The 27,029-nt window shown below is 45.3% G+C and overlaps 1 protein-coding gene across 4 annotated transcripts; it reads left to right on the top strand.

Annotated features, from left to right (window-relative positions):
* The first annotated feature begins 236 nt into the window (after positions 1 to 236).
* LOC117417277 (mannan-binding lectin serine protease 1-like) lies at positions 237 to 26,452 on the top strand. 4 transcript variants are annotated; one of them, XM_059034293.1, is made up of 16 exons: positions 238 to 372; positions 1,223 to 1,445; positions 9,041 to 9,218; positions 10,201 to 10,332; positions 11,004 to 11,200; positions 12,311 to 12,458; positions 17,052 to 17,170; positions 17,710 to 17,788; positions 20,083 to 20,223; positions 20,633 to 20,707; positions 23,920 to 24,054; positions 24,149 to 24,253; positions 24,442 to 24,639; positions 24,996 to 25,063; positions 25,256 to 25,355; positions 26,165 to 26,452. In XM_059034293.1, the coding sequence occupies exons 1-16, from the start codon at positions 368 to 370 to the stop codon at positions 26,356 to 26,358; spliced, it is 2,097 nt and encodes a 698-aa protein (XP_058890276.1). In that variant the 5' UTR covers positions 238 to 367; the 3' UTR covers positions 26,359 to 26,452. The 4 variants fall into 4 exon arrangements, with proteins under 4 accessions (XP_058890275.1, XP_058890276.1, XP_058890277.1 ...); XM_059034294.1 differs by lacking the exon at positions 24,442 to 24,639; XM_059034292.1 differs by lacking the exons at positions 23,920 to 24,054; positions 24,149 to 24,253; positions 24,442 to 24,639; ... (1 more) ...; positions 25,256 to 25,355; positions 26,165 to 26,452 and adding an exon at positions 21,672 to 23,327 and having other exon boundaries at positions 237 to 372.
* The last annotated feature ends 577 nt before the right edge of the window (positions 26,453 to 27,029 follow it).

Genomic DNA, 27,029 nt, shown 5'->3' with positions numbered 1-27,029 from the left:
GCATGGGAAAACTTAAAAAGAAACAAATAAATAAACAAATACATAATTACATAATCAATTAAATAAATCCATGAATAAATAATGCAACTCATAAATAAGCGGTGATTGGAACATGTTTAAGTTCATATAAAATGTCTATCGATAAGAGCTGGTGCTGCGGTAAATACTAGAACATAGCAAGGCAGGACTGGTTGCTTTTTTAAATTCTTTTTTTTGTGTTCTGCAGCAAAGTGCTCTTGGGTAAACATTGGGAATGTGACGTGATTAGGAATGCAAGTCCGTGCACAGATCTTGTACAGCAACGAACTCACTCAAGCTGTATCGCACTTGGAGACAAGAGACGCCAGCATAACAGCACACAGAAACAATGAGGTTAGTATTTATTACTTTCTGTCTCATTGAGAAATACAATTTTAAAAAAGAGTTTGCTGTAGTCACAGGCCGAAATCCATTATTATGTATGTTTTTAATGAAAGTTTGGTAGACTGTCTCGAATCCTTGTTTGTGCATTTTCCAGAGGCTTTACTTGCAGGGCCGCGCTAATACATTCTTCATTGTGGAACGCATTGTAAAAACGTTGTGAAATATTGAGTTCTGTATAATAATAATAATAATAATAATAATAATAATAATAATAATAATAATAAAACCATCCTTGATTAAATGGATTGTAATGGTTGTGCTAATTGCTCAATGTGAGGTTTAAAAAAGTGTTGTACAAAATATTTTAGTTTACCTGAAAAGTAACACGTTTCACAATTTAATATAATTAATTATTACTTTATAATTAGTATTCTTTTTTCGGCAGGTCATATTTTATTTCCCTCTAGTCAAGGTTATCATCAGGATTTGTAATTCTTTGTTAGTTTTAAAGTTTGTTAGTTTTAAAATGAACACACAGTGTAACCATCCATAAATACGCATACGATGTATATGTTGTTTAACCTGAATGTATCCAATTGAGAGGACTGTACTGATGCTTCTATTGTTGTGGGAATCACAAATAAGCTTCACAATTAAACAGAAGCTTTTTTTAATCCTCAGGGATATAGACGTCACTGTGGACTAAATTCCCTAGCCTCATCCCCCGGAGGCCTTGTGGAATGAGACTTAACTTAACCTCACCCCACCACTCAATTCAGCGCAGTTGGCATGAGATGTGAGACCCCGATCTTGCACTGCACTCACAACACTTTCAGTTCTACTCTTTTTTCCCCCTCAGATCTCTCACCTTGCTTGCCCTGTATATCTTCATGCCCCAATCTGGAGCTGTTGAATTAACTGAGATGTATGGCTCCATCCAGTCTCCCAATTTTCCAGATTCCTATCCCAAGAACTCTGAGGTTTCCTGGAATATTACAGTCCCGGAAGGATTTAAAATCAAACTTTATTTTATGCATTTTGACCTGGAGCCGTCCTACCTCTGTGAATACGACTATGTAAAGGTAAGAAAAAAAGTGAAATGTCCTGTGAAATAAATTAAATAAATCCAATATACAGTACAGATTAGGCTTCCTGAGAATACTGGGTTTTATAACAAGCAACAGAAGCAGTTGGAACCCAACTGATATGTATCAAGGCATTACAGCTAACAGTTTAATTTTCCTTTTTCAAAAAGTGCAGCAAGTTGCATTTCGAATATATAAGCATGTCATGGCATGGCAGACTTAACAAGGGTTTATGACAAAGCTATGCACTGATACAAATGCAGTCTATCATCCATCTTCATTAGCCAGATAGTGCAGAGACCATCCTTGTATCAGGGTTCATTTATAGGGGTCACAGCTAGATAGCCAGCACTGCACATTGCTGTGAAACTGAACAGGAGCTGGCTCTCATTCCTGTAAGCAGCTTCTCAGCTGGTAGCTTGATCACTCTGTGTTCCTCCAGCTTCCAGATATATAAACAGAAGGGTCAGAAACACAGGGTAGCATGAACTGGAAACCCCTGGCTTGTATACTCTCTGTCGATCATTTACTTTAGGACAGGACAGGCCAGTAAACACACAGTGAAACATGCCAAGGTCAGCATGGTCACCGTTTTCACAAGCAAAGCTAGTGCAGGTTGCGAAGTGGGGGAATGTGGTAACACTTCTCATGGTGTAACTGGATGTGGTAGCTCTCCTCATTGTGTAGCTGGATGTGGTAGCTCTCCTCATGGTGTAGCTGGATGTGGTAGCTCTCCTCATTGTGTAGCTGGATGTGGTAGCTCTCCTCATGGTGTAGCTGGATGTGGTAGCTCTCCTCATTGTGTAGCTGGATGTGGTAGCTCTTCTCATTGTGTAGCTGGATGTGGTAGCTCTCCTCATTGTGTAGCTGGATGTGGTAGCTCTTCTCATTGTGTAGCTGGATGTGGTAGCTCTCCTCATGGTGTAGCTGGATGTGGTAGCTCTCCTCATGGTGTAGCTGGATGTGGTAGCTCTCCTCATGGTGTAACTGGATGTGGTAGCTCTTCTCATTGTGTAGCTGGATGTGGTAGCTCTCCTATGGTGTAGCTGGATGTGGTAGCTCTCCTCATTGTGTAACTGGATGTGGTAGCTCTTCTCATGGTGTAACTGAATGTGGTAGCTCTCCTCATGGTGTAACTGGATGTGGTAGCTCTCCTCATTGTGTAGCTGGATGTGGTAGCTCTCCTCATTGTGTAGCTGGATGTGGTAGCTCTCCTCATTGTGTAGCTGGATGTGGTAGCTCTTCTCATTGTGTGGCTGGATGTGGTAGCTCTTCTCATTGTGTAGCTGGATGTGGTAGCTCTCCTCATGGTGTTGCTGGATGTGGTAGCTCTCCTCATGGTGTAGCTGGATGTTGTAGCTCTCCTCATTGTGTAGCTGGATGTGGTAGCTCTCCTATGGTGTAGCTGGTAGCTCTCCTCATGGTGTAACTGGATGTGGTAGCTCTCCTCATTGTGTAGCTGGATGTGGTAGCTCTCCTCATTGTGTAGCTGGATGTGGTAGCTCTTCTCATTGTGTGGCTGGATGTGGTAGCTCTCCTATGGTGTAGCTGGTAGCTCTCCTCATGGTGTAACTGGATGTGGTAGCTCTCCTCATGGTGTAACTGGATGTGGTAGCTCTCCTCATTGTGTAGCTGGATGTGGTAGCTCTCCTCATTGTGTAGCTGGATGTTGTAGCTCTCCTCATTGTGTAGCTGGATGTGGTAGCTCTTCTCATTGTGTGGCTGGATGTGGTAGCTCTCCTCATGGTGTAGCTGGATGTGGTAGCTCTCCTCATTGTGTAGCTGGATGTGGTAGCTCTCCTATGGTGTAGCTGGATGTGGTAGCTCTCCTCATTGTGTAGCGGGATGTGGTAGCTCTCCTCATTGTGTAGCTGGATGTGGTAGCTCTCCTCATGGTGTAACTGGATGTGGTAGCTCTCCTCATTGTGTAGCTGGATGTGGTAGCTCTCCTCATTGTGTAGCTGGATGTGGTAGCTCTCCTCATGGTGTAGCTGGATGTGGTAGCTCTCCTCATTGTGTAGCTGGATGTGGTAGCTCTCCTCATTGTGTAGCTGGATGTGGTAGCTCTCCTCATTGTGTAGCTGGATGTGGTAGCTCTCCTATGGTGTAGCTGGATGTGGTAGCTGGATGTGGTAGCTGGATGTGGTAGCTCTCCTCATTGTGTAGCTGGATGTGGTAGCTCTCCTCATTGTGTAGCTGGATGTGGTAGCTCTCCTCATTGTGTAGCTGGATGTGGTAGCTCTCCTCATTGTGTAGCTGGATGTGGTAGCTCTCCTCATTGTGTAGCTGGATGTGGTAGCTCTCCTCATTGTGTAGCTGGATGTGGTAGCTCTCCTCATTGTGTAGCTGGATGTGGTAGCTCTCCTATGGTGTAGCTGGTAGCTCTCCTCATGGTGTAACTGGATGTGGTAGCTCTCCTCATGGTGTAACTGGATGTGGTAGCTCTCCTCATTGTGTAGCTGGATGTGGTAGCTCTCCTCATTGTGTAGCTGGATGTGGTAGCTCTCCTCATTGTGTAGCTGGATGTGGTAGCTCTCCTCATGGTGTAGCTGGATGTGGTAGCTCTTCTCATTGTGTGGCTGGATGTGGTAGCTCTCCTCATGGTGTAGCTGGATGTGGTAGCTCTCCTCATTGTGTAGCTGGATGTGGTAGCTCTCCTATGGTGTAGCTGGATGTGGTAGCTCTCCTCATTGTGTAGCGGGATGTGGTAGCTCTCCTCATTGTGTAGCTGGATGTGGTAGCTCTCCTCATGGTGTAACTGGATGTGGTAGCTCTCCTCATTGTGTAGCTGGATGTGGTAGCTCTCCTCATTGTGTAGCTGGATGTGGTAGCTCTCCTCATGGTGTAGCTGGATGTGGTAGCTCTCCTCATTGTGTAGCTGGATGTGGTAGCTCTCCTCATTGTGTAGCTGGATGTGGTAGCTCTCCTCATTGTGTAGCTGGATGTGGTAGCTCTCCTATGGTGTAGCTGGATGTGGTAGCTGGATGTGGTAGCTGGATGTGGTAGCTCTCCTCATTGTGTAGCTGGATGTGGTAGCTCTCCTCATTGTGTAGCTGGATGTGGTAGCTCTCCTCATTGTGTAGCTGGATGTGGTAGCTCTCCTCATTGTGTAGCTGGATGTGGTAGCTCTCCTCATTGTGTAGCTGGATGTGGTAGCTCTCCTCATTGTGTAGCTGGATGTGGTAGCTCTCCTATGGTGTAGCTGGTAGCTCTCCTCATGGTGTAACTGGATGTGGTAGCTCTCCTCATGGTGTAACTGGATGTGGTAGCTCTCCTCATTGTGTAGCTGGATGTGGTAGCTCTCCTCATTGTGTAGCTGGATGTGGTAGCTCTCCTCATTGTGTAGCTGGATGTGGTAGCTCTCCTCATGGTGTAGCTGGATGTGGTAGCTCTCCTCATTGTGTAGCTGGATGTGGTAGCTCTCCTCATGGTGTAGCTGGATGTTGTAGCTCTCCTCATTGTGTAGCTGGATGTGGTAGCTCTCCTATGGTGTAGCTGGTAGCTCTCCTCATGGTGTAGCTGGATGTGGTAGCTCTCCTCATTGTGTAGCTGGATGTGGTAGCTCTCCTCATTGTGTAGCTGGATGTGGTAGCTCTCCTCATGGTGTTGCTGGATGTGGTAGCTCTCCTCATGGTGTAGCTGGATGTGGTAGCTCTTCTCATTGTGTAGCTGGATGTGGTAGCTCTCCTATGGTGTAGCTGGATGTGGTAGCTCTCCTATGGTGTAGCTGGATGTGGTAGCTCTCCTCATTGTGTAGCGGGATGTGGTAGCTCTCCTCATTGTGTAGCTGGATGTGGTAGCTCTCCTCATGGTGTAACTGGATGTGGTAGCTCTCCTCATTGTGTAGCTGGATGTGGTAGCTCTCCTCATTGTGTAGCTGGATGTGGTAGCTCTCCTCATGGTGTAGCTGGATGTGGTAGCTCTCCTCATTGTGTAGCTGGATGTGGTAGCTCTCCTCATTGTGTAGCTGGATGTGGTAGCTCTCCTCATTGTGTAGCTGGATGTGGTAGCTCTCCTCATTGTGTAGCTGGATGTGGTAGCTCTCCTCATTGTGTAGCTGGATGTGGTAGCTCTCCTCATTGTGTAGCTGGATGTGGTAGCTCTCCTCATTGTGTAGCTGGATGTGGTAGCTCTCCTCATTGTGTAGCTGGATGTGGTAGCTCTCCTCATTGTGTAGCTGGATGTGGTAGCTCTCCTCATTGTGTAGCTGGATGTGGTAGCTCTCCTATGGTGTAGCTGGATGTGGTAGCTCTCCTCATGGTGTAGCTGGATGTGGTAGCTCTCCTATGGTGTAGCTGGATGTGGTAGCTCTCCTATGGTGTAGCTGGATGTGGTAGCTCTCCTCATGGTGTAGCTGGATGTGGTAGCTCTCCTATGGTGTAGCTGGATGTGGTAGCTCTCCTCATGGTGTAACTGGATGTGGTAGCTCTCCTCATTGTGTAGCTGGATGTGGTAGCTCTCCTCATTGTGTAGCTGGATGTGGTAGCTCTCCTATGGTGTAGCTGGATGTGGTAGCTCTCCTATGGTGCAGCTGGATGTGGTAGCTCTCCTCATGGTGTAGCTGGATGTGGTAGCTCTCCTCATGGTGTAGCTGGATGTGGTAGCTCTCCTCATTGTGTAGCTGGATGTGGTAGCTCTCCTCATTGTGTAGCTGGATGTGGTAGCTCTCCTCATTGTGTAGCTGGATGTGGTAGCTCTCCTATGGTGTAGCTGGATGTGGTAGCTCTCCTCATTGTGTAGCTGGATGTGGTAGCTCTCCTCATGGTGTAACTGGATGTGGTAGCTCTCCTCATTGTGTAGCTGGATGTGGTAGCTCTCCTCATTGTGTAGCTGGATGTGGTAGCTCTTCTCATTGTGTAGCTGGATGTGGTAGCTCTCCTCATGGTGTAACTGGATGTGGTAGCTCTCCTCATTGTGTAGCTGGATGTGGTAGCTCTTCTCATTGTGTAGCTGGATGTGGTAGCTCTCCTATTGTGTAGCTTGCTCACAGCTGTGTGGGTATCCTGCTTTATTGCTAAAACACCTTTGTGAATATTGCTTTGTTTATTGATTATTGCTTTTGTTTGTTAACAAAGTTAATCTCTGGGACTTTCTATGAGCCAGACATTGGGGATTTAGCTTGATTATGGTAAACAGCGTAGCAAAGTGTGGTGTAGAATACTTACAGTGAAGCACAGTGAACGCATGATGCAGCACAGGTACACACAGGAGGAATGCAACCCTTCACATTCAGTGGCCTGGCTGTTTGGTATAAAGGACGGGTAGCTCTGGTCTCCAAGGTGATTATACACTTCTCAGCAGTCATTAGCACAACTGTGTAGGATACGCTGGATAACTTAACCCCTCCAACTTAACTGTTATATTACAATTACAGTACATGTATGCTAAGGTCAGTACAGAAAAAAAATAACAAACATTCTTTGTCCTGTATGTTCCATGATTCTTCTGTTGAGCAATGTGTATCTTATTTATTTATTATAGTATGTAACTTTACTGAAGAAAGTTTTAGAACATGCAAAACGATAGCTGCTGTGCTGACTTTTATAGTGCAGATAAAGGCTGCCCAATCTATTTCTTTATTCATCTGACAGACCAATTTCTTAACCTTGCAGGAGGCTGAGGTTTTATGTAAGTGGCCCTAGCTATGGTGTAGTTAATAGCATTCATTCCACATGACATACCGCAGCACTGGGCACATTAATACAAAGCATTTTGTGCTCCCTGGTGGATATTCATATTCAAATAGCCTTGCAGAATGGCAGCATGGATTCATTCAAAACCGCAGCTGTGAAACACAAAGAGCACTAACTCGGGCCGCCTGCCAGTGTAACGCTAGTCAGGGGAGAAATTTAAAAAGCTGCGATCCCAGGACAGAGAAACAAGATCACTTCATTCCAGAAACGTTGATGCAGCAATCATCTGCCCGAAGCATTTGAAGATGTTAATTGAGAAGTCACTGACACGCTCAGCCTACACACCCTGTGTTGCAGCAAGTGTGTGTAGCAGCGTGTGGAACTGGACTGGGATGCTTCCGAATCATGCGTATCACTTTTAACTTTGGAAGTTTAACCCTCTTCTGGAATCAGATAGACGAGTCATCATCACATACAGAAACACTTGATCTTTGAAGGCTGCTTTGAGAAACAAGCTGCATCGATTTGGTTACAATTCAGCACTTATTTTTACTCTCATCTCATCCAGTTAGACCCCAAGTGGCGGTGGCGCAAGTACTATCTGTGAATGTTAATCTGTGAATGTTAAAGTGGGAGCTAAACAATCACTAAGACAGATGCCAGAGTCGCCCAGTCTGGCTCAGCATTCAATCACTCCGTGGCTCCCAGTGCCTTCCCTTGCAGACATACACTGTAACAGCCCAGTCACTAAATCAGACAGATACCCATCCTTTGTTAATGTGCTAGGTTCCCAACAACCATAGTTCCTTGAGGCACAGTTGGGACTTTGGCACAATTGGGACTTGCTGTAATGAATTGCAGGTGATATTCTGGCCAGGATAAAGGAGTTCTGAGTTGTTAAAAGCAGGTTGCCTTCATCAGACTAAACTTATGGAATTATGTAGACTATAAAGAGGTACAGTAACTGTTGCACTTTCTGAAAACCCCTTTTCAAATGCTGCAGGCCACCCCCTAGCACATCAGCATCGGACTGCGTGAAACTTACCCAGGGGGTCAGTGACATGTACTGACAGTCAAAGTAAACACGTGGCTCTGGAGCAAGATAAAATAGCCATCTGCAGAACATGTGTGAAAACACACAGCACTTAAAACAGGGTTTGAAAGAGCAGAGGCATTACAAGTTCATTCATCTTATTGGGCGTCTTCCTGTTGGGCAAGCCGCAGCATGTTGCTTTTAATACCTAATATAAATGACAACAGCTTAGTGCTTATTGCTTCATGTTTTATGAATTAACGGTGTGTCTTTGTAATTGTGTGCATCTGTTGGTGGGGGAGCGGGTTTGCCTTATTCTAGGACCACCGGGCAACATTAAGAATAGTTTGGAGTTACCGGTACTGTACAGTTACAGATTAAGATTAGTTTGGAGTTACCGGTACTGTACAGTTACAGATGAGAGGGGCCACATTTAACTTTTGGTATTTGACAGTTTATAGGTGACCCTTGACTGTCATTGAATATTGCCTGTTAGTTGGCTGTCATTTCAAGGATGGTGGTGCCTATTTAAAACTTCTGTGCCACTCCGGGTGCAAAAACTAACCTTTACATCTAAAGCACCAGAGTCTATTCGTCCTTTAACGTTCAGGCTAAAGATCTGTGTGACAGAATAGAGTGTGATTGAAGATTTGGAGGGGGTGGGGGTATTTAAAGCCCTTTATTCATTAGTAATGTAACCTGTGTGGTCAAGGTCATCAAGTAGTTTTCTTCGTATTTTTAGAAAATACAATAATAATGTATGTGGGTATCTTTAATAACATCGGAGGTACACATATTGATACAATTCACTTTGCTGGACAGCTTGATTGACATGAGGAATAAACCGAGGTGTCAGAATGGTTAAGTGCCCCACAGTTGCTTATCTCGTCTGCACTCTTAACACAAAAGGGCGTTTTGCCTTGTAGATCGAAGCAGAGCAAGAGTTGCTGGTGATTTTCTGCGGCCGGGAGAACACGGACACAGAGCAGATCCCGGGGGAGCAGGTCATCATGTCCCCGGAAAACTCGCTGAGCGTCTCGTTCAGGTCGGACTTCTCTAACGAGGAGCGCTTCACTGGCTTTGAGGCTCACTACACCGCAGTGGGTAAGGAAGCACGTGACACAGCTTTCTGAAGGGGACGGAACCCTGTATAGAAAACAAACACTCATAACATATAGATGTGAGAACTTGAGGATCTCTTGAGGTCAGCTGTTACTACAGGGTGGTCCAGTTATGGTCCCTATGGGGCAATTCCACACCAGGGCTTTTTTTCCGTATGGTTCAACAGGAGAACAGTGTGAACCGAACCGAACCTCAGTCCATTTAGCCAGCGCACCGAGTTCAGTTCGCTTGATAAACACAAATGTGAACCGCAGAGACTTCCACCGGAAGGTCCGATTGTAGTTATAAAACACGTGTGTCTAGGGGAAAGATATGGACAGTAGAAGAAACAAGGGCACTTTTTGAAATTTGGTCAGACATCAAAGAAATTCTGACAGAACTTGATAAAACATCCAGTGTAAACATCCAGTCCATTTCACATAAGAAAGGCACCAAGTTTGATTGATTATTCAATGTGAACACAAGTGAACTGAGTCCTTAGAAAACACGGAAGTGAACCAAGAAAACAAACTCCAGTTTGCATCCAAACGAACTTGGTTCGTTTTTACACACGGACAGTGTGTGAACAGCTAGTACATGGATGTTTCAAACAATTGTTTCAAAGCAAACGAACCGCATTGAGACCGTTTCAAATGACCCCAGTGTGAATGACGCCTTACATAACACCATTAATTGGCATCTCAGCCCGGATACAAACCGCAAACCATACAGTTCATAGACGAATGCCTCACCATTCAACTACCCAGCAAGCTCTGCATTCGAGAGGTAAGTACTGGTCTTATTCCGATGTCAGTATCATTTACTCATCAGCCGCTAGGAGAAGATTCATTTCAGCCTTTTACAGGTAAATACTTGACACAGATTTAAATAGTTCAATTAAACCTTTTAGAAAAAATGGTTTTAAATGGCAGTGAATTTCTGCCGATATATGTCGTTTTGACAGCCACTGTTTCCCTCTTGCTAGACGTGGATGAATGTACAGAGAGAAACGACGAAGAGCTGGCCTGTGACCATTACTGCCACAATTACATTGGCGGATACTACTGCTCCTGCAGGTTCGGATACATCCTGCACTCTGACAACAGGACCTGCCGAGGTTTGTACATGACAGGCTTTAGCTGCTGTGAGCTGCCTTGTGAACTCATTCTCGAATCGGCTTGCCCCCGTACATACCATTGGGAGACAGGAGGGGGTGATAAATGTATTTTGTTTTCCATTCCCAGTCCTCCCCATGCAAGGGAAGTGATGTGATGCAGTCACATGTAGCAGGTTTTTAAATGATCTGCAGTGGTGGTAAGAGCAGCATGGGTTAGCACATGGTTGCACAAGGTTGCACAGATGAAACGGCCGCATATACAGCACATATGAGATGAGAGGAGGTTAAAAGCTCTAAAACCACAAATGCAGACGAGCCCGGCTGTTTTGCATTGTGGTTAAGATGCTTGCTTGTGGTGCGCTGGGTCGCCGGTCTGCGCCCAGCCTCCACCCTGTTACATCTGCAGGTTCCTGTTAGACATTGCAAATTATCATTTGGTACACAGCTGTATTCTATGATTCTCATAAGGTTCCAGTATAGGTGCCACATTGTTTTACCAATGGCCATATCAGCAACCTTTTTTGACATATCCATTTTTTATTGCTAACCATTCCATATCCATTTTCATTGCAAGCTCTCGCCATTGGTTCATTAGGGAAGACCTGTGTCCTGAAAAGGTTGAAGGTGAATGATGAACAGGTGTTTACGTGGCGGTTATTTGATTCCTTTAGTGGAGTGCAGCGACAACCTTTTCATTGAGAGGACGGGTGTGATCACCAGCTCCGACTTCCCAAACCCCTACCCCAAGAGCTCTGACTGCCTGTACAGGATTGAGCTGCAGGAGGGCTTTATGATCAGCCTGGAGTTCGATGACAGCTTCGACATTGAAGACCACCCCGAGGTCACCTGTCCTTACGACTACCTAAAGGTAAGCAGCAGAAGAAGGTTCATTATGATTTTCATAACAACAGTGAAGTGAACTGTGTGTCTGCTGAACAGCTGACAGAGGGGTATAGTGCAGGGACCAACATGGTGAATAGTCCTCCAACAGTTACATCAATACTCAAATATTCTTTAGTTTTTAGTTAGCTGGAAAAGAAAACTGTGATTCGTACCGTATTAAGAAAATATAAATATATCTCACAGGATTAAAATAAACCCAGTACCCAATCAGATCACCAATTAAACAAACAAGTGTGTTATTTATTCCAGACCTCATCCATGCATTACTTTCCTGTGCATGATATATTTTCAATACAGTCGTTCAGAAATTCTGTGATATGAACAAATATGAACACAGCCATTTATACTACAAATACATTAACAGCAGTGTTTGATCGAATATTGAAACATTTGTCCCAGCACCAATAGCAGATATCCACCTTTGAAATCAACATTTCTCTGAACCCTTTGAATTCACAGGGCCAGGGTAGGCTTTGAAAACACTGGGGACAGTTTCAATTGGTTTTAAAGCCAATGAGAATGAGGTTTACAGCATAATTCAGTAGTAATATAAAAGTTACAGTGTCTGAAACTAATTAATGTCTGTTGCTTGAGGTTCTCCATTTCCTAGTAACCTTGGCAACCGAATATGGATGTTTCTGCCAAGTCTTCCAAACATTATGTTCCACAGTAGACCACAGCATTACCATGCAGTATTAACCCTTGAATAGTGAAACAGACAATCCCAGAGATGGTAGGGTCAGTTTGTTTCTTCTTTTTCAGGTCTTTTACCAGAACGGAGTTCTGTCTTGTGATTTCACTGCTAAGTTTGGATAAGCTTATTCTGATTTAAAAAAAAAAGGTAACAATCCATGGAATTCGTATTAGCTCAATGTTACCGCGTCTGATCAGTCAACAGCAGCTCGAGCGAGGTACAAGTTCAGAACCCTACAATTAGCATGCTGATAAATCAGAGATTAGAGCACTTAAACACTGACTGAGGCAATTTTGTTTTATCACGTTAGGCTGAAAAAGTTTAGCTGTTGTCCAACAAACACAGCTGTTAAATGTATATTACCGTGTTGCCTGGTAACAGATCAAGGCTGGGAGGAGGGAGTTCGGGCCTCTGTGTGGCGAGAGGTCTCCCGGTCGAATCGAGACGGGGAGTAACAGCGTGCAGATCCTGTTCCACAGCGACAACTCTGGCGAGAGCAGAGGGTGGAAGTTATCCTACACCGCTGTGGGTAAGCACTAGAGGGTGGAAGTTATCCTACACCGCTGTGGGTAAGAGCAGAGGGTGGAAGTTATCCTACACCGCTGTGGGTAAGAGCAGAGGGTGGAAGTTATCCTACACCGCTGTGGGTAAGCACTAGAGGGTGGAAGTTATCCTACACCGCTGTGGGTAAGTAGCACTGGGTGGAAGTTATCCTACACCGCTGTGGGTAAGCACTAGAGGGTGGAAGTTATCCTACACCGCTGTGGGTAAGCACTAGAGGGTGGAAGTTATCCTACACCGCTGTGGGTAAGCACTAGAGGGTGGAAGTTATCCTACACCGCTGTGGGTAAGCACTAGAGGGTGGAAGTTATCCTACACCGCTGTGGGTAAGCACTAGAGGGTGGAAGTTATCCTACACCACTGTGGGTAAGCACTAGAGGGTGGAAGTTATCCTACACCGCTGTGGATAAGCACTAGAGGGTGGAAGTTATCCTACACCGCTGTGGATAAGCACTAGAGGGTGGAAGTTATCCTACACCACTGTGGGTAAGTACTAGAGGGTGGAAGTTATCCTACACCGCTGTGGGTAAGCACTAGAGGGTGGAAGTTATCCTACACCGCTGTGGGTAAGAGCAGAGGGTGGAAGTTATCCTACACCGCTGTGGGTAAGCACTAGAGGGTGGAAGTTATCCTACACCACTGTGGGTAAGTACTAGAGGGTGGAAGTTATCCTACACCGCTGTGGGTAAGCACTAGAGGGTGGAAGTTATCCTACACCGCTGTGGGTAAGCACTAGAGGGTGGAAGTTATCCTACACCGCTGTGGGTAAGCACTAGAGGGTGGAAGTTATCCTACACCGCTGTGGGTAAGCACTAGAGGGTGGAAGTTATCCTACACCACTGTGGGTAAGCACTAGAGGGTGGAAGTTATCCTACACCGCTGTGGGTAAGAGCAGAGGGTGGAAGTTATCCTACACCGCTGTGGGTAAGCACTAGAGGGTGGAAGTTATCCTACACCACTGTGGGTAAGCACTAGAGGGTGGAAGTTATCCTACACCGCTGTGGATAAGCACTAGAGGGTGGAAGTTATCCTACACCGCTGTGGATAAGCACTAGAGGGTGGAAGTTATCCTACACCACTGTGGGTAAGTACTAGAGGGTGGAAGTTATCCTACACCGCTGTGGGTAAGCACTAGAGGGTGGAAGTTATCCTACACCGCTGTGGGTAAGAGCAGAGGGTGGAAGTTATCCTACACCGCTGTGGGTAAGCACTAGAGGGTGGAAGTTATCCTACACCACTGTGGGTAAGTACTAGAGGGTGGAAGTTATCCTACACCGCTGTGGGTAAGCACTAGAGGGTGGAAGTTATCCTACACCGCTGTGGGTAAGCACTAGAGGGTGGAAGTTATCCTACACCGCTGTGGGTAAGCACTAGAGGGTGGAAGTTATCCTACACCGCTGTGGGTAAGCACTAGAGGGTGGAAGTTATCCTACACCACTGTGGGTAAGCACTAGAGGGTGGAAGTTATCCTACACCGCTGTGGGTAAGCACTAGAGGGTGGAAGTTATCCTACACCGCTGTGGGTAAGAGCAGAGGGTGGAAGTTATCCTACACCGCTGTGGGTAAGCACTAGAGGGTGGAAGTTATCCTACACCGCTGTGGGTAAGCACTAGAGGGTGGAAGTTATCCTACACCGCTGTGGGTAAGAGCAGAGGGTGGAAGTTATCCTACACCGCTGTGGGTAAGAGCAGAGGGTGGAAGTTATCCTACACCACTGTGGGTAAGCACTAGAGGGTGGAAGTTATCCTACACCGCTGTGGGTAAGAGCAGAGGGTGGAAGTTATCCTACACCGCTGTGGGTAAGCACTAGAGGGTGGAAGTTATCCTACACCGCTGTGGGTAAGTAGCAGAGGGTGGAAGTTATCCTACACCGCTGTGGGTAAGCACTAGAGGGTGGAAGTTATCCTACACCGCTGTGGGTAAGAGCAGAGGGTGGAAGTTATCCTACACCGCTGTGGGTAAGTAGCAGAGGGTGGAAGTTATCCTACACCGCTGTGGGTAAGTAGCAGAGGGTGGAAGTTATCCTACACCGCTGTGGATAAGCACTAGAGGGTGGAAGTTATCCTACACCACTGTGGGTAAGCACTAGAGGCTGGAAGTTATCCTACACCGCTGTGGGTAAGAGCAGAGGGTGGAAGTTATCCTACACCACTGTGGGTAAGTACTAGAGGGTGGAAGTTATCCTACACCGCTGTGGGTAAGCACTAGAGGGTGGAAGTTATCCTACACCGCTGTGGGTAAGCACTAGAGGGTGGAAGTTATCCTACACCGCTGTGGGTAAGCACTAGAGGGTGGAAGTTATCCTACACCGCTGTGGGTAAGCACTAGAGGGTGGAAGTTATCCTACACCACTGTGGGTAAGCACTAGAGGGTGGAAGTTATCCTACACCGCTGTGGGTAAGAGCAGAGGGTGGAAGCTATCCTACACCGCTGTGGGTAAGAGCAGAGGGTGGAAGTTATCCTACACCGCTGTGGGTAAGCACTAGAGGGTGGAAGTTATCCTACACCGCTGTGGGTAAGTAGCACTGGGTGGAAGTTATCCTACACCGCTGTGGGTAAGCACTAGAGGGTGGAAGTTATCCTACACCGCTGTGGATAAGCACTAGAGGGTGGAAGTTATCCTACACCGCTGTGGGTAAGAGCAGAGGGTGGAAGTTATCCTACACCGCTGTGGGTAAGCACTAGAGGGTGGAAGTTATCCTACACCGCTGTGGGTAAGCACTAGAGGGTGGAAGTTATCCTACACCGCTGTGGGTAAGCACTAGAGGGTGGAAGTTATCCTACACCACTTTGGGTAAGAGCAGAGGGTGGAAGTTATCCTACACCGCTGTGGGTAAGCACTAGAGGGTGGAAGCTATCCTACACCGCTGTGGGTAAGCACTAGAGGGTGGAAGTTATCCTACACCACTGTGGGTAAGCACTGGAGGGTGGAAGCTATCCTACACCGCTGTGGGTAAGAGCAGAGGGTGGAAGTTATCCTACACCACTTTGGGTAAGAGCAGAGGGTGGAAGTTATCCTACACCGCTGTGGGTAAGCACTAGAGGGTGGAAGCTATCCTACACCGCTGTGGGTAAGCACTAGAGGGTGGAAGTTATCCTACACCACTGTGGGTAAGCACTGGAGGGTGGAAGCTATCCTACACCGCTGTGGGTAAGAGCAGAGGGTGGAAGTTATCCTACACCGCTGTGGGTAAGCACTAGAGGGTGGAAGTTATCCTACACCACTGTGGGTAAGCACTAGAGGGTGGAAGCTATCCTACACCGCTGTGGGTAAGTAGCACTGGGTGGAAGTTATCCTACACCGCTGTGGGTAAGAGCAGAGGGTGGAAGTTATCCTACACCGCTGTGGGTAAGAGCAGAGGGTGGAAGTTATCCTACACCGCTGTGGGTAAGCACTAGAGGGTGGAAGTTATCCTACACCGCTGTGGGTAAGCACTAGAGGGTGGAAGTTATCCTACACCGCTGTGGGTAAGAGCAGAGGGTGGAAGTTATCCTACACCGCTGTGGGTAAGCACTAGAGGGTGGAAGTTATCCTACACCGCTGTGGGTAAGAGCAGAGGGTGGAAGTTATCCTACACCGCTGTGGATAAGCACTAGAGGGTGGAAGTTATCCTACACCGCTGTGGGTAAGAGCAGAGGGTGGAAGTTATCCTACACCGCTGTGGGTAAGCACTAGAGGGTGGAAGTTATCCTACACCGCTGTGGGTAAGTAGCAGAGGGTGGAAGTTATCCTACACCGCTGTGGATAAGCACTAGAGGGTGGAAGTTATCCTACACCACTGTGGGTAAGAGCAGAGGGTGGAAGTTATCCTACACCGCTGTGGATAAGCACTAGAGGGTGGAAGTTATCCTACACCACTGTGGGTAAGAGCAGAGGGTGGAAGTTATCCTACACCGCTGTGGGTAAGCACTAGAGGGTGGAAGTTATCCTACACCGCTGTGGATAAGCACTAGAGGGTGGAAGTTATCCTACACCGCTGTGGGTAAGAGCAGAGGGTGGAAGTTATCCTACACCGCTGTGGGTAAGAGCAGAGGGTGGAAGTTATCCTACACCGCTGTGGGTAAGTAGCAGAGGGTGGAAGTTATCCTACACCGCTGTGGATAAGCACTAGAGGGTGGAAGTTATCCTACACCGCTGTGGGTAAGCACTAGAGGGTGGAAGTTATCCTACACCGCTGTGGGTAAGCACTAGAGGGTGGAAGTTATCCTACACCGCTGTGGGTAAGCACTAGAGGGTGGAAGTTATCCTACACCGCTGTGGGTAAGTAGCAGAGGGTGGAAGTTATCCTACACCGCTGTGGGTAAGTAGCAGAGGGTGGAAGCTATCCTACACCGCTGTGGGTAAGTAGCAGAGGGTGGAAGCTATCCTACACCGCTTTTTTCCCTTCCTGAAATAAATAAATAAGTAAATAAATAAATAATTGCAAATGGAGTAAAGACCAGTCTTCAGTGTTTACAGAATTAAAGTTTACAGAATATCTCTCTCTCTCTCTCTCTCTCTCTCTCTCTCTCTCTCTCTCTCTCTCTCTCTCTCTCTGTATGTATTTGTGTTTCCCAAAAGGGAACCCATGTCCTGTCCCACAGCCCCCAAAGAATGGCAAGATTGAGCCAGTCCTGGCGCAGTATTCCTTTAAAGACCAGGTCCTCATCACCTGTGACACCGGGTACAACGTGCTGAAGGTAATACTGTACCTTTGCTGTAACTTCTGTGCTTGTTTTTTTTTTCCTGTGGTGGGGGGCAAACAGTATTAAAAATAAGAACTATCAATTTGAAGCATAAAGACATTTTCAATATTGGTATGTAAATAAATATATTGCAAGCAACGACAGCCACTACATTCTGCATTCAATCCTTTATAACAGCTCATCGTTAATCCTTATTATTATTATTTTTATTGTTTAATTGTTAAGCAGACTTTTTAAAGAGACCTCCTCTCCACCCAATTGGAATGTAGAATTGTTCACCCACATTGGGCTTTAAATGAAGGTTGAGGAGTTTACAAAGAGATTTCGGGACCTGTGAAGTGCAGGTTGTGCATGCATTCAGGATTCGTGGTGCCCAGCGTGTGATGTGTTTAAATGAGCTTTGATGCAGGATGCGCAGGTGGGCAGTCCAGGAATGAGGACGCCCTTCCTGACAGTACCTGTTCACAGAGCGCACTGCTGGGGCCTGTGTGGGGTGTTGCAAACAGCTGAGCAGATGCCTTGATTGTTCTCAGGACGATATAGAGGCCGAGCACTATCAGATCGAATGTCGAAAAGAGGGCACCTGGAGCAGCAATGTCCCCGTCTGTAAAAGTAAGAAACCGAACGTGCTACGTTATAGACTGTCATTGCACCGCTTATCAAATGAAAACAGGAGGAGTGAATGGTGTGAACTGTGTGTTTGATGCATGGATTGGTACAGGGTGTTTCGTAGGTCCCAGGACAGTCAGAGAATCCTTGGATGCAGTTTCTCCAGGATGCTGCATTTGTTGACATGGTTCGTACAGTATGCACGACTCCCAGACAGTCTAATTAACTGCTGTCTTCCATCAGTCAGGGAACAGAAAAAACTGTGTTGAGCGCAAGCTTCAGGTTTAGAGTTTACAGTGGAACATTTCATTTAACACTGACGCCACCAGAGTTTGTTACAGTACGATTGCCTTCATGTCAACATTGTTAATCATTTCTTGGGAGGCATCCGATTTGAGAATGAGTCATCACAGCTGCCTCTTTGTGAAATTGACTACTAACCACTCTTTGCAATTCTTTCTTCTGCTTATAAACTCAGTTTCTCTCTGCTTTCTGTCTTTTTTCTCTCTTTCGCTGCTTTACAGAAAAGGAATTAAGGAAGACTAGAAGATCTGTGCCGAGCATCCTCATGAACCACTCACTGGTGTAGGAATAAAAACAGGAGACAGGAAAGAGATGTCATGAGTAACAGTAACAGTAACGTGGAAAGATATTCAGCTAAAGACAGAGTTTATCAGAAAGCATTTTATCTTAGTTAGATACAAAAAAAAGTCCTGGCGATGTCTACTGGAAGGAATCTCTTCAAAGAATGAGTTCAGTAGCACTGATTCTTAACGATTCTCTAACTACGTGCAGTTAAAACAAAACAGAGGAGCTCTTTGTGCTGCATTCACTCAAGCCGTAGGACACCTTAGAGCACTTAAATACTGTATAGATACTGTAGCAACAAATCCTAAATGTATGTACGTAGATAGCTCTGTTTCTAAGCAGATATAAGTTACAGCAACTATTGGAAGTTAATGAAGTTATAGTGCAGCTCTGAATGTTTAGCATTTTGGAAATCTTATGTTTCATCAAACTTGGGTGACATGAAAGGATCCAGTTAACAGACTCCAAGTACAACAGGACTGCTGATAACTGGTATGATCATGTTGTCTCTTTGATTAGTTTGTACGCTCATCTTAGAACTAATTTATCACTAACCAGGTGAATGTGGAACCATATGACTTGATCCACAGCACATGGTCAAGTCGCCTTTTACACACGGAACTTTACTAAGATGTATTTGGTCAATAGAATTATGTTTAAGTAGAACTTAGAATTAAAGCATCAAGGATTACAAAGCCAGGTTGTAGACATCGGGACATAATCATTGAAAGCCTGATCATAGCAGGGACAGGGAAACTAGGCCATCACAGCACATCATAGAAAGCAACACAGAGAAAAGTATTGTACAACTCAGAGAAAGATAGTCCAGCTGCAAAACATTTTAGGAAATGGACACATTTGCCCTGTTTTTTTCCTTTGGTTTTGAGGTTAACCCCACTGCGTCTACTTGTCTCATAACGTCTTAGAAATATAACACTGAAGAAAGCATGAGCAGAAATACTCGACTCAACTGAGTTGCAGAATAGGACTGCGCCCCAGAGTGATACCTCTGTGTGTCTCAGTGACCTGTTCATGCAGCAATTTGACCTCAGCAAAATGTTCTTTCCCTTATTGTTAATCTGTGTTCTGTGTCTGTACTCTGCCTTTTTCTTTTCTTCATTATTGTTGATGAGTTTGCACTTTCGCATCTTGCAGATACCAGTCAAATAATAAAGACGATTTGTCAAAACTGTCTTGACTCTGGTCTGCATGTTTTTCACCATTGGGTGTTCACTGTATGATAGATAGATAGATAGATAGATAGATAGATAGATAGATAGATAGATAGATAGATAGATAGATAGATTATCCACTAGGTGTCACTGTTTGTTTGGTTGTTTTCATGTGATATTACTCTTCACATTTGTGTAGAACAATTATGAACAGGTATGGTTTGTATTTAAATAAAGTCTGTACCCTAATCCTTAACATCCTTACAAAAGGCATCAATCTAATCACTCAATTTCAATGTTGTTACTAGAACTGTGTTGCAAAGAACAACAGAACCTAACCATGATGTACATCCTTAATGTATACATCAGTGACACAGATCATATCATTTAGCTCTTTACTGATTAATTAAGTAACATCATTGAACCGGAACTGTAGCTAATGCATGAGTCCCCACTCGGTGCCGATGAGCAGGGTCTGTCTGGAGATTAGCTGGTGGCATGGCTTTGTCTCTGATGTAATTTCCTGTATTGCTGCAGTTGTTGACTGTGGAGCTCCAGTGGAGTTGGAGCATGGATCGGTCTCCTCTGACAGCGGGGACAATCTCACCATCTTTGGCTCCAGCATTCAGTATTCCTGCCAGGGGCCTCGCTATCACATGTACCCTGCAATCAACAACAGTAAGTACCCTGTTATCAATCGATGGGACAGCTGTCATTCTCCCTGCAAGCTGTATTTACTTGTAAGCTAAAGACATTGACAAAACGCTTTGTGAAAATATTTGTGTTGTATTTTCTCAAAACTGAAAGCTGAGCATCATAAACAATATCATATATTATGCTGATTAGGATGCTCTGTGTAAAATCAGCTGGCCACACAGTGCACCTGCAAACATATCACACCTGAACGAAATACAGAAACAGCCAACATTAACAATTCCGTCTATGATGCCTGATTAATGGAACACCCTGTATCAAAATAAGTAGACACTTAATAGTGAAACCACCCACACTGCATTACCTGTATTGTCAAAACTGCAAAATTGCAGCACTCATTGCAGCACACTACAGTAATACACTTTTTTTCTAGGTACATATATTTGTGGCGAGAAAGGGCTCTGGGTGAACGAAGAACTCGGCTCCAAACGACCTTCTTGCATGGCAGGTAAGAAAAACATATGCCATGTACCGAATATTACACAGGTTATACTTCTTTAGGCTGCCTCACCTGGGACTGCAGTATATATTCAGACAACCACTAAGGATCACTAATCAACCATGTCTCTATGTACAGTGCAGTGTGTGGAATTGGAATGGGTGGAACGAATTGCGTCAGCATTCTATCTTAATAATGTGATCTGTTTAAATATCATCAAGCTTTGCAAGTTGCATTGAGCTTCCTGATGAAGCAAGCCCAGTTTGGTGATTCCAGTGTTACAGACTGGTTTTCTTGGTTTGCTTGGTTTAAGGGATGCCGTTGTCTCAGTTTAACTGCCCTGCTAATCTTGCATGTCCACAAACTCTGAGCTCCTCTGGACAGCTCTTGGAAGACACTGAAGACCTCTTCCTAGCGGCTTCCTTTACTTCCTAACTGGCACACTAGGGGCAATGTGCTGGGTGTTTGTTGATCTCTATGTGGGAGGCAGTGGGTCGACTACTCTTGAAGGTATTTCTGTTTTAAGAGCAATGGTGCAATGCAGGGTAGACCTGTGTTCTCATTAATCCCTCGGTGCTGGTAGATTATACCAGAGCGTTTTAAACCCTTGGGGTATTTTTTTCAGTGGTTTTCTTGAAATAGATTGAAAAGTACCGGCCATGCTTTCTTTTGCTTGGTCTCTAGTGCACTAAAGTTTCACAATGGCGTAACCAAACCAGTCTCTGCACTCATTTAAACGGATTATGGCGTTTCCATCAGGAATGATACTCTCTGTTTGTTTTGGTGCTGGGACTTGCTGTAGGAGTCAACCTAGGAATCCCAAGGTTCCCCATTCTGACCTGTTTGGGCTGTAATAAAATTGCACTTCCCAAAATTGCATAATCTACAAAGCTTGTCAGGATTTTTTTTTTTTAAAAAGATGTATTCGCGAAGTGTTTGGGACGCACTGAACTTCTTCTTTGCATTCTTCCAGCATGTGGGCAGCCTTTGAAGCCGCTGCCGGCCTTGCTGAAGAGGATAGTGGGTGGGAGGAATGCGGAGCTGGGCTTCTTCCCCTGGCAGGCCCTCATCATGGTGGAGGACCTGTCACGAGTTCCCGAGGACAAGTGGTTCGGCAGCGGGGCCCTCCTCTCTGAATCCTGGGTGCTGACCGCAGCCCACGTCCTGCGATCGCAGCGGCGGGACAGCACAATCGTCCCCGTGTCCAAGGAACACGTCACCGTCTACCTGGGGCTCCAAGACGTGCGCAACAAGAGGGGCGCCATGAACCTCACGGCAGAGAAGATCATCCTGCACGAGGACTTCGACCCCTGGAACTACAACAACGACATCGCTCTGGTCAAGCTGAAGGAGAAGGTCTCCATGAACCCCTGGGTGATGCCAGTGTGCCTGCCAGCAGTCGGGCAGGACTCTGCTGATCCTGAACCCCACACCCTGGGCTTGGTGGCCGGGTGGGGCATCTCCAATCCCAACGTCTCCATGGACAATGCAGTGAGTTCAGACCTGGGGATGGTGTCCGACGTCCTTCAGTACGTCAAGCTCCCAGTGGTCCTTCACTCCGAGTGCAAAACGAGCTACAAGTCGAGGTCCGGGAACTACAACATCACAGACAACATGTTCTGTGCAGGATTCTACGAAGGTGGGAAGGACACGTGTCTGGGAGACAGCGGAGGAGCCTTTGTGATGGAGGACCCCCAGTCTAAGAGATGGGTAGCCCAGGGGCTGGTTTCCTGGGGTGGGCCTGAAGAGTGCGGTAGCCAGCGAGTATATGGAGTTTACACTAAGGTGTCCAAATACACAGAGTGGCTAGAAAATAAACTGGAGTCTTGAGCCAAAGGGCAAGCATAATATATCCACCCATCTCCTTAAGCATCACTTTACCTGGTGTAACTTCTTTTGCTGGTAATCCATTCAGTACAGGGCAGCAATAGCCCATGTCTGTCTTGTATTTGATTCTCATTTGAATTCATTAGTAACGCTCACTTGCAGGATTTGACTTATTGAACAGTCGACCCCCACATTGCTGGCAGGATGTTCTTCAACACTTGAATGAAATAAAGCTGGACAGATTCCCTTCAAAATTATCATCACCATGGCATTACCTGCACAGTATTTGCTCTCATTGCAGTGCTTGTTACACTTGGCTAAATGGACCTCACCAGTACTTGGACGGACTCCATGTAAACAGGTGCAGTACCACCCAGAATTAACATGCTGGCCTGGAAATGAATTAGTACTGCACTTTTGATTACCTGGACAGACCACTTTTTGGGAAATGGGAACATTTTATAAGGGTAATGCTCAGTTTTCTTACTCACATACTGCATGCCACTGGGTTTGTCTATCCATGCTAAACTTCAAGTGTAGTTTGCTGTCTCCATAGCCACAGTGCACTTTCCTTTGTATTGCTGTAGAAACACAGCTCAGGTTGGTCTCTCGTGGAAGTATGGCGTTCGACAATCTTACTCTCCAGAATGTATTGGACTTTTATAAGCTTTTATAAAACGTTAAAGTTATCTAAATGCACTTTTCATATCTTCATATATTTTTGTACCTTGTCTGTTATGAATGTTACACTGTATACGCATGACAATATATACCCTGTTTTGTATTTCTGCACTGATAATAAATACACTTTAAGTTAAAAGTTTAAGTTCTCTTCTTTATACTGCAACACCCTGCAGTTCACAGGGTATTGTGTTGTTCTCTCTTCTTTAAAGAATATGTACTCTAAAGAGTGGAGGACGAATTAAGCCAGTCTTTGTACTTACTACAGCTGATACATCTTTCTGCCACCTTGTAAAAAATGAAAAACAATTGCAGCATTACTAACGGTCATCATGAAGCTCAATGAAGGACTATGGAACTTGGCTGGATTTTGTTTATAGTGGTCCTGACTCGTGGTGCAAATGGCCTTTATTGTAACGGTATAAATTCTGCTGTAAAAACAATTGACCAGTGCACACACACACACACACACACACAGACACACACACCAAGAGGCCACATGAACACCGTTACACATCTCTACCTATTTGTGAATGAGGAACCTAAGCAAGGAGTGTCTGACTGTACAGGAATGGATATAGTTGATGCTGCAGTGCTAAGTGATGGCCTGGCTGTTCTGTATAACTTGTAAACTCACTCGGTATTACATTGCCTGCAAGTAGTGCTGATAAGAGTCTGTGAAGCATGACTGATTATCACCCGTCCCGTTGCAGTGTGTGGGGCGCCCCAGTTCAGCAGGGTTAAGAGGCAGAGGGTTGCCAATGGGCATTCTGCAACCAGAGGGGTGTCTCCTTGGATCGCCATGCTGTCTAGGAATGGGCAGCCTTTCTGTGGAGGCTCGCTGATCGGTATGTAACTCTGGAAACAGCATACAAAACCGTACGTGGGTTAGAGTGAGTGTATTTAGTTATTAATGTATGTTTTTTTGTATTTATATTTTAGGTAACAAGTGGATTGTTACAGCCGCTCACTGTCTCCTTGACCCCTTGCACTCAGGAAACCCTGTCCCTGTTACTGTCAGCGCCGCGTCATTTCAAATCATTTTGGGTTTGTGTTTCTGTATATTGAGAAAAAAAGTAATGCGACAGCCCCCTCTGGTGACAGAGACCTAGAACACATGAGGTGAATGTACAGTACAGTGGCAAGGAAAATGTTGATTCATCTGAGCCAAAGTGAAAATAACACCTACAGTATACTGTGCTTCCAGTATACTTTTTATTTAATATTTTTTTCAGGGAAACACAGAACAAAGAGAAAGGACGACACAGAGCAGACGCTTCAAGCTGAGCAACTCATTCTTCATCCTGCTTATCAAGCAGCCACATTTGAGTTTGATATTGCGCTCCTGCAGCTTTCCAGACCAGCCACTTTCAATAACTATGTGCTTCCAGTGTGCCTCCCAGATGAAAGCCAGCACTCTGCCTTGCATGAAGGTACCGTACCACAGCAACAACTGCTCTCCAGTATCTCAATATCTAATCACAGCTCTCTGCAAGGCTGTGGGCTTTGCTGAACACTAGGGAATATCCAGCATTGCTGCAATACTGTTTTTAATGCATCTTCCTCCAAGCCCTCACATTCTCTACATAAATACAAAGAGGGAATCACATGAAATTAAACTCATATTATGAATCAATGACTTTCTTTTTTGTCTGTTGTTTGGGACAAACAGATTGAAAAGAGTACGGTATGCAAGTCTTTGAGAAATCCCCAGGTTCAGTCAGCAGTGTGCATGTTCAGTAGTGGGGATGGCACTGTTTTATTGAGGGAAGCTCTCTGTTCTCTGCAGGTGACATGATGATTGTAAGTGGGTGGGGAAAGCAGTTCCTTCGTCGGCTGCCAGATTCCCTGATGGAGGTGAGTGAGTTAGTTTACAGCTTTCTGTCATATCTCCAGCACTACAGATGAGGAATACAGCATTCTCAGTGAAGTTAAAGAGAAAAAAAAAAAACATGGTCAGGTCATGTATAAAGGTCTTTACTCCAAAACACAGTTTGCCGTCTTGATGTTAAGCTTAACAACTCGATCCTTTCTGTTTGTGGTTTCCAGATCGAGATTCCTATTGCTAACCAAGAACTCTGTAAAACGTCTTACAAGAGCTTGAATGGGAAGGTAACCGATGACATGCTATGTGCCGGAGAGAAGGAAGGCAAGTCCAGAGGTTCATACGTTATGTGATTGTTATTTTACACTCGGAGCACATCTGGATGGGTGCTCTGAAGCATACCTGTGGAGTGCAGTGTGGAGTAGTGGTTAGGGCTCTGGGCTCTTGACCGGTGGGTTGTGGGTTCAATCCCAGGTGGGGGACACTGTTGCTGTACCCTTGAGGGAGGTACTTTACCTAGATTGCTCCAGTAAAAAAACCCAACTGTATAAATAGGTAATTGTATGTAAAAATAATGTGATGGCTTGTAACAATTGTAAGTTGCCCTGGATAATGGCGTCTGCTAAGAAATAAATAATAATAATGGTATCATCTCAATGTTAACAATATGTCATAGCTTACCTGTTCAATACAGTCACTTTCTTTGTATGTTCTTTATGCTCCTCTGTTCTTGTTGCCATGCTTGCTAACTTTTCTAGCAAAATAGTATTAATATAAAGGTTCCTCAAGGCTGATTATGTGTAATTGAGTGGGGGGCATATTAGCTGAAAAACTATTGGTAAAAATGATGTACTGAAGCCTCTGCAACACTGATATGTTTCCCCACCTCACTTCTCCATAAGCCTTGATGGTAAAGCATTCTGAACACTGTGATAAGTTACATGTAATGCATTAGAAAAAAGATTTACTGTTGCTGGTGCCTGCCTGCCTGCCTGCCTGCCTGTCTGCCTATCTGCCTGCCTGCCTACCTGCCTGCATGTCTGTCTGCCTGCATGTCTGCATGCCTACCTGCCTGCCGGCATTGCTTGAGATTCAGTGACTGGTTCAGGAGAGCTTCCTCTTTCTGTTTCCAGGAGGAAAGGATGCATGCCAGGGGGACTCTGGGGGTCCCATGGTGACCCTGAACCGGCACACCGGCCGCTGGTTTTTAGCCGCAGTCGTTTCCTGGGGGGATGGATGTGGAGTCAGTGGCAGATTTGGAGTGTACTCCAACGTTGTGAGGAGCCTGTCCTGGATCAGGAACATCACCGGAGTGGAGAATGTGTAATGAAGCGCCACGCGGCTCCCACAGGGAAAGCATGTAATTGAATGTACAATTAAAATGTGCAGGGAAATAAATCTAACTGCAAAAATGTAAATGAAAGTAGGGTTCCAGTTCATTTAGTTCATTCACTTACTGATACACAGACTTGTCATTTCAGATTTATCAAAGAAGGTGGGTGTGATGTTAGTAACTAGGCTAAAGTGAACCGTTTTCAAATTTGCTGTTGCATATTTTTCTTTTGAACAGGTTATGTAGTGGTTGCAGGTAAGTTATTAGAGTCTCAGTTCAGCTTCGTGTATACTATTGTCTCATTCCAAAGGATAAGAACATGATCTCTAATGTCCGTGCTGGCTCACCATCACACCTCCCAATCAACTTTCCTGACAGCGTCAGAATAAATAAAATAAAGGCAGATAAACACTCCTGGATGCCTCATTACAGCATGATGCCCTAATCCTTCAGGGACTGCTTATGAGATTGTATCCTGAAGACATCTGTGTTTGACTCTTGTCTGAAAGTACACTTCACACGCTGTCTAGAAACACATCCCACTTCAGAGCTCGTATCCTGCATCTCATTTTACACAAAGACAATGATGTTTGCTTGGCATGTCTTTGCAGCGCTATTACTGTCCAGAGCACAGCTGAAAACGGGAATTTTGATACTAAAAGAAA

The sequence above is a fragment of the Acipenser ruthenus genome, chromosome 12, assembly GCF_902713425.1.
Source record: "Acipenser ruthenus chromosome 12, fAciRut3.2 maternal haplotype, whole genome shotgun sequence".
NCBI classification, from domain to species: domain Eukaryota; kingdom Metazoa; phylum Chordata; class Actinopteri; order Acipenseriformes; family Acipenseridae; genus Acipenser; species Acipenser ruthenus.
The sequence above is the reverse complement of the archived record's forward strand: the minus strand, read 5'-3'. Positions and strand labels throughout refer to the sequence as shown.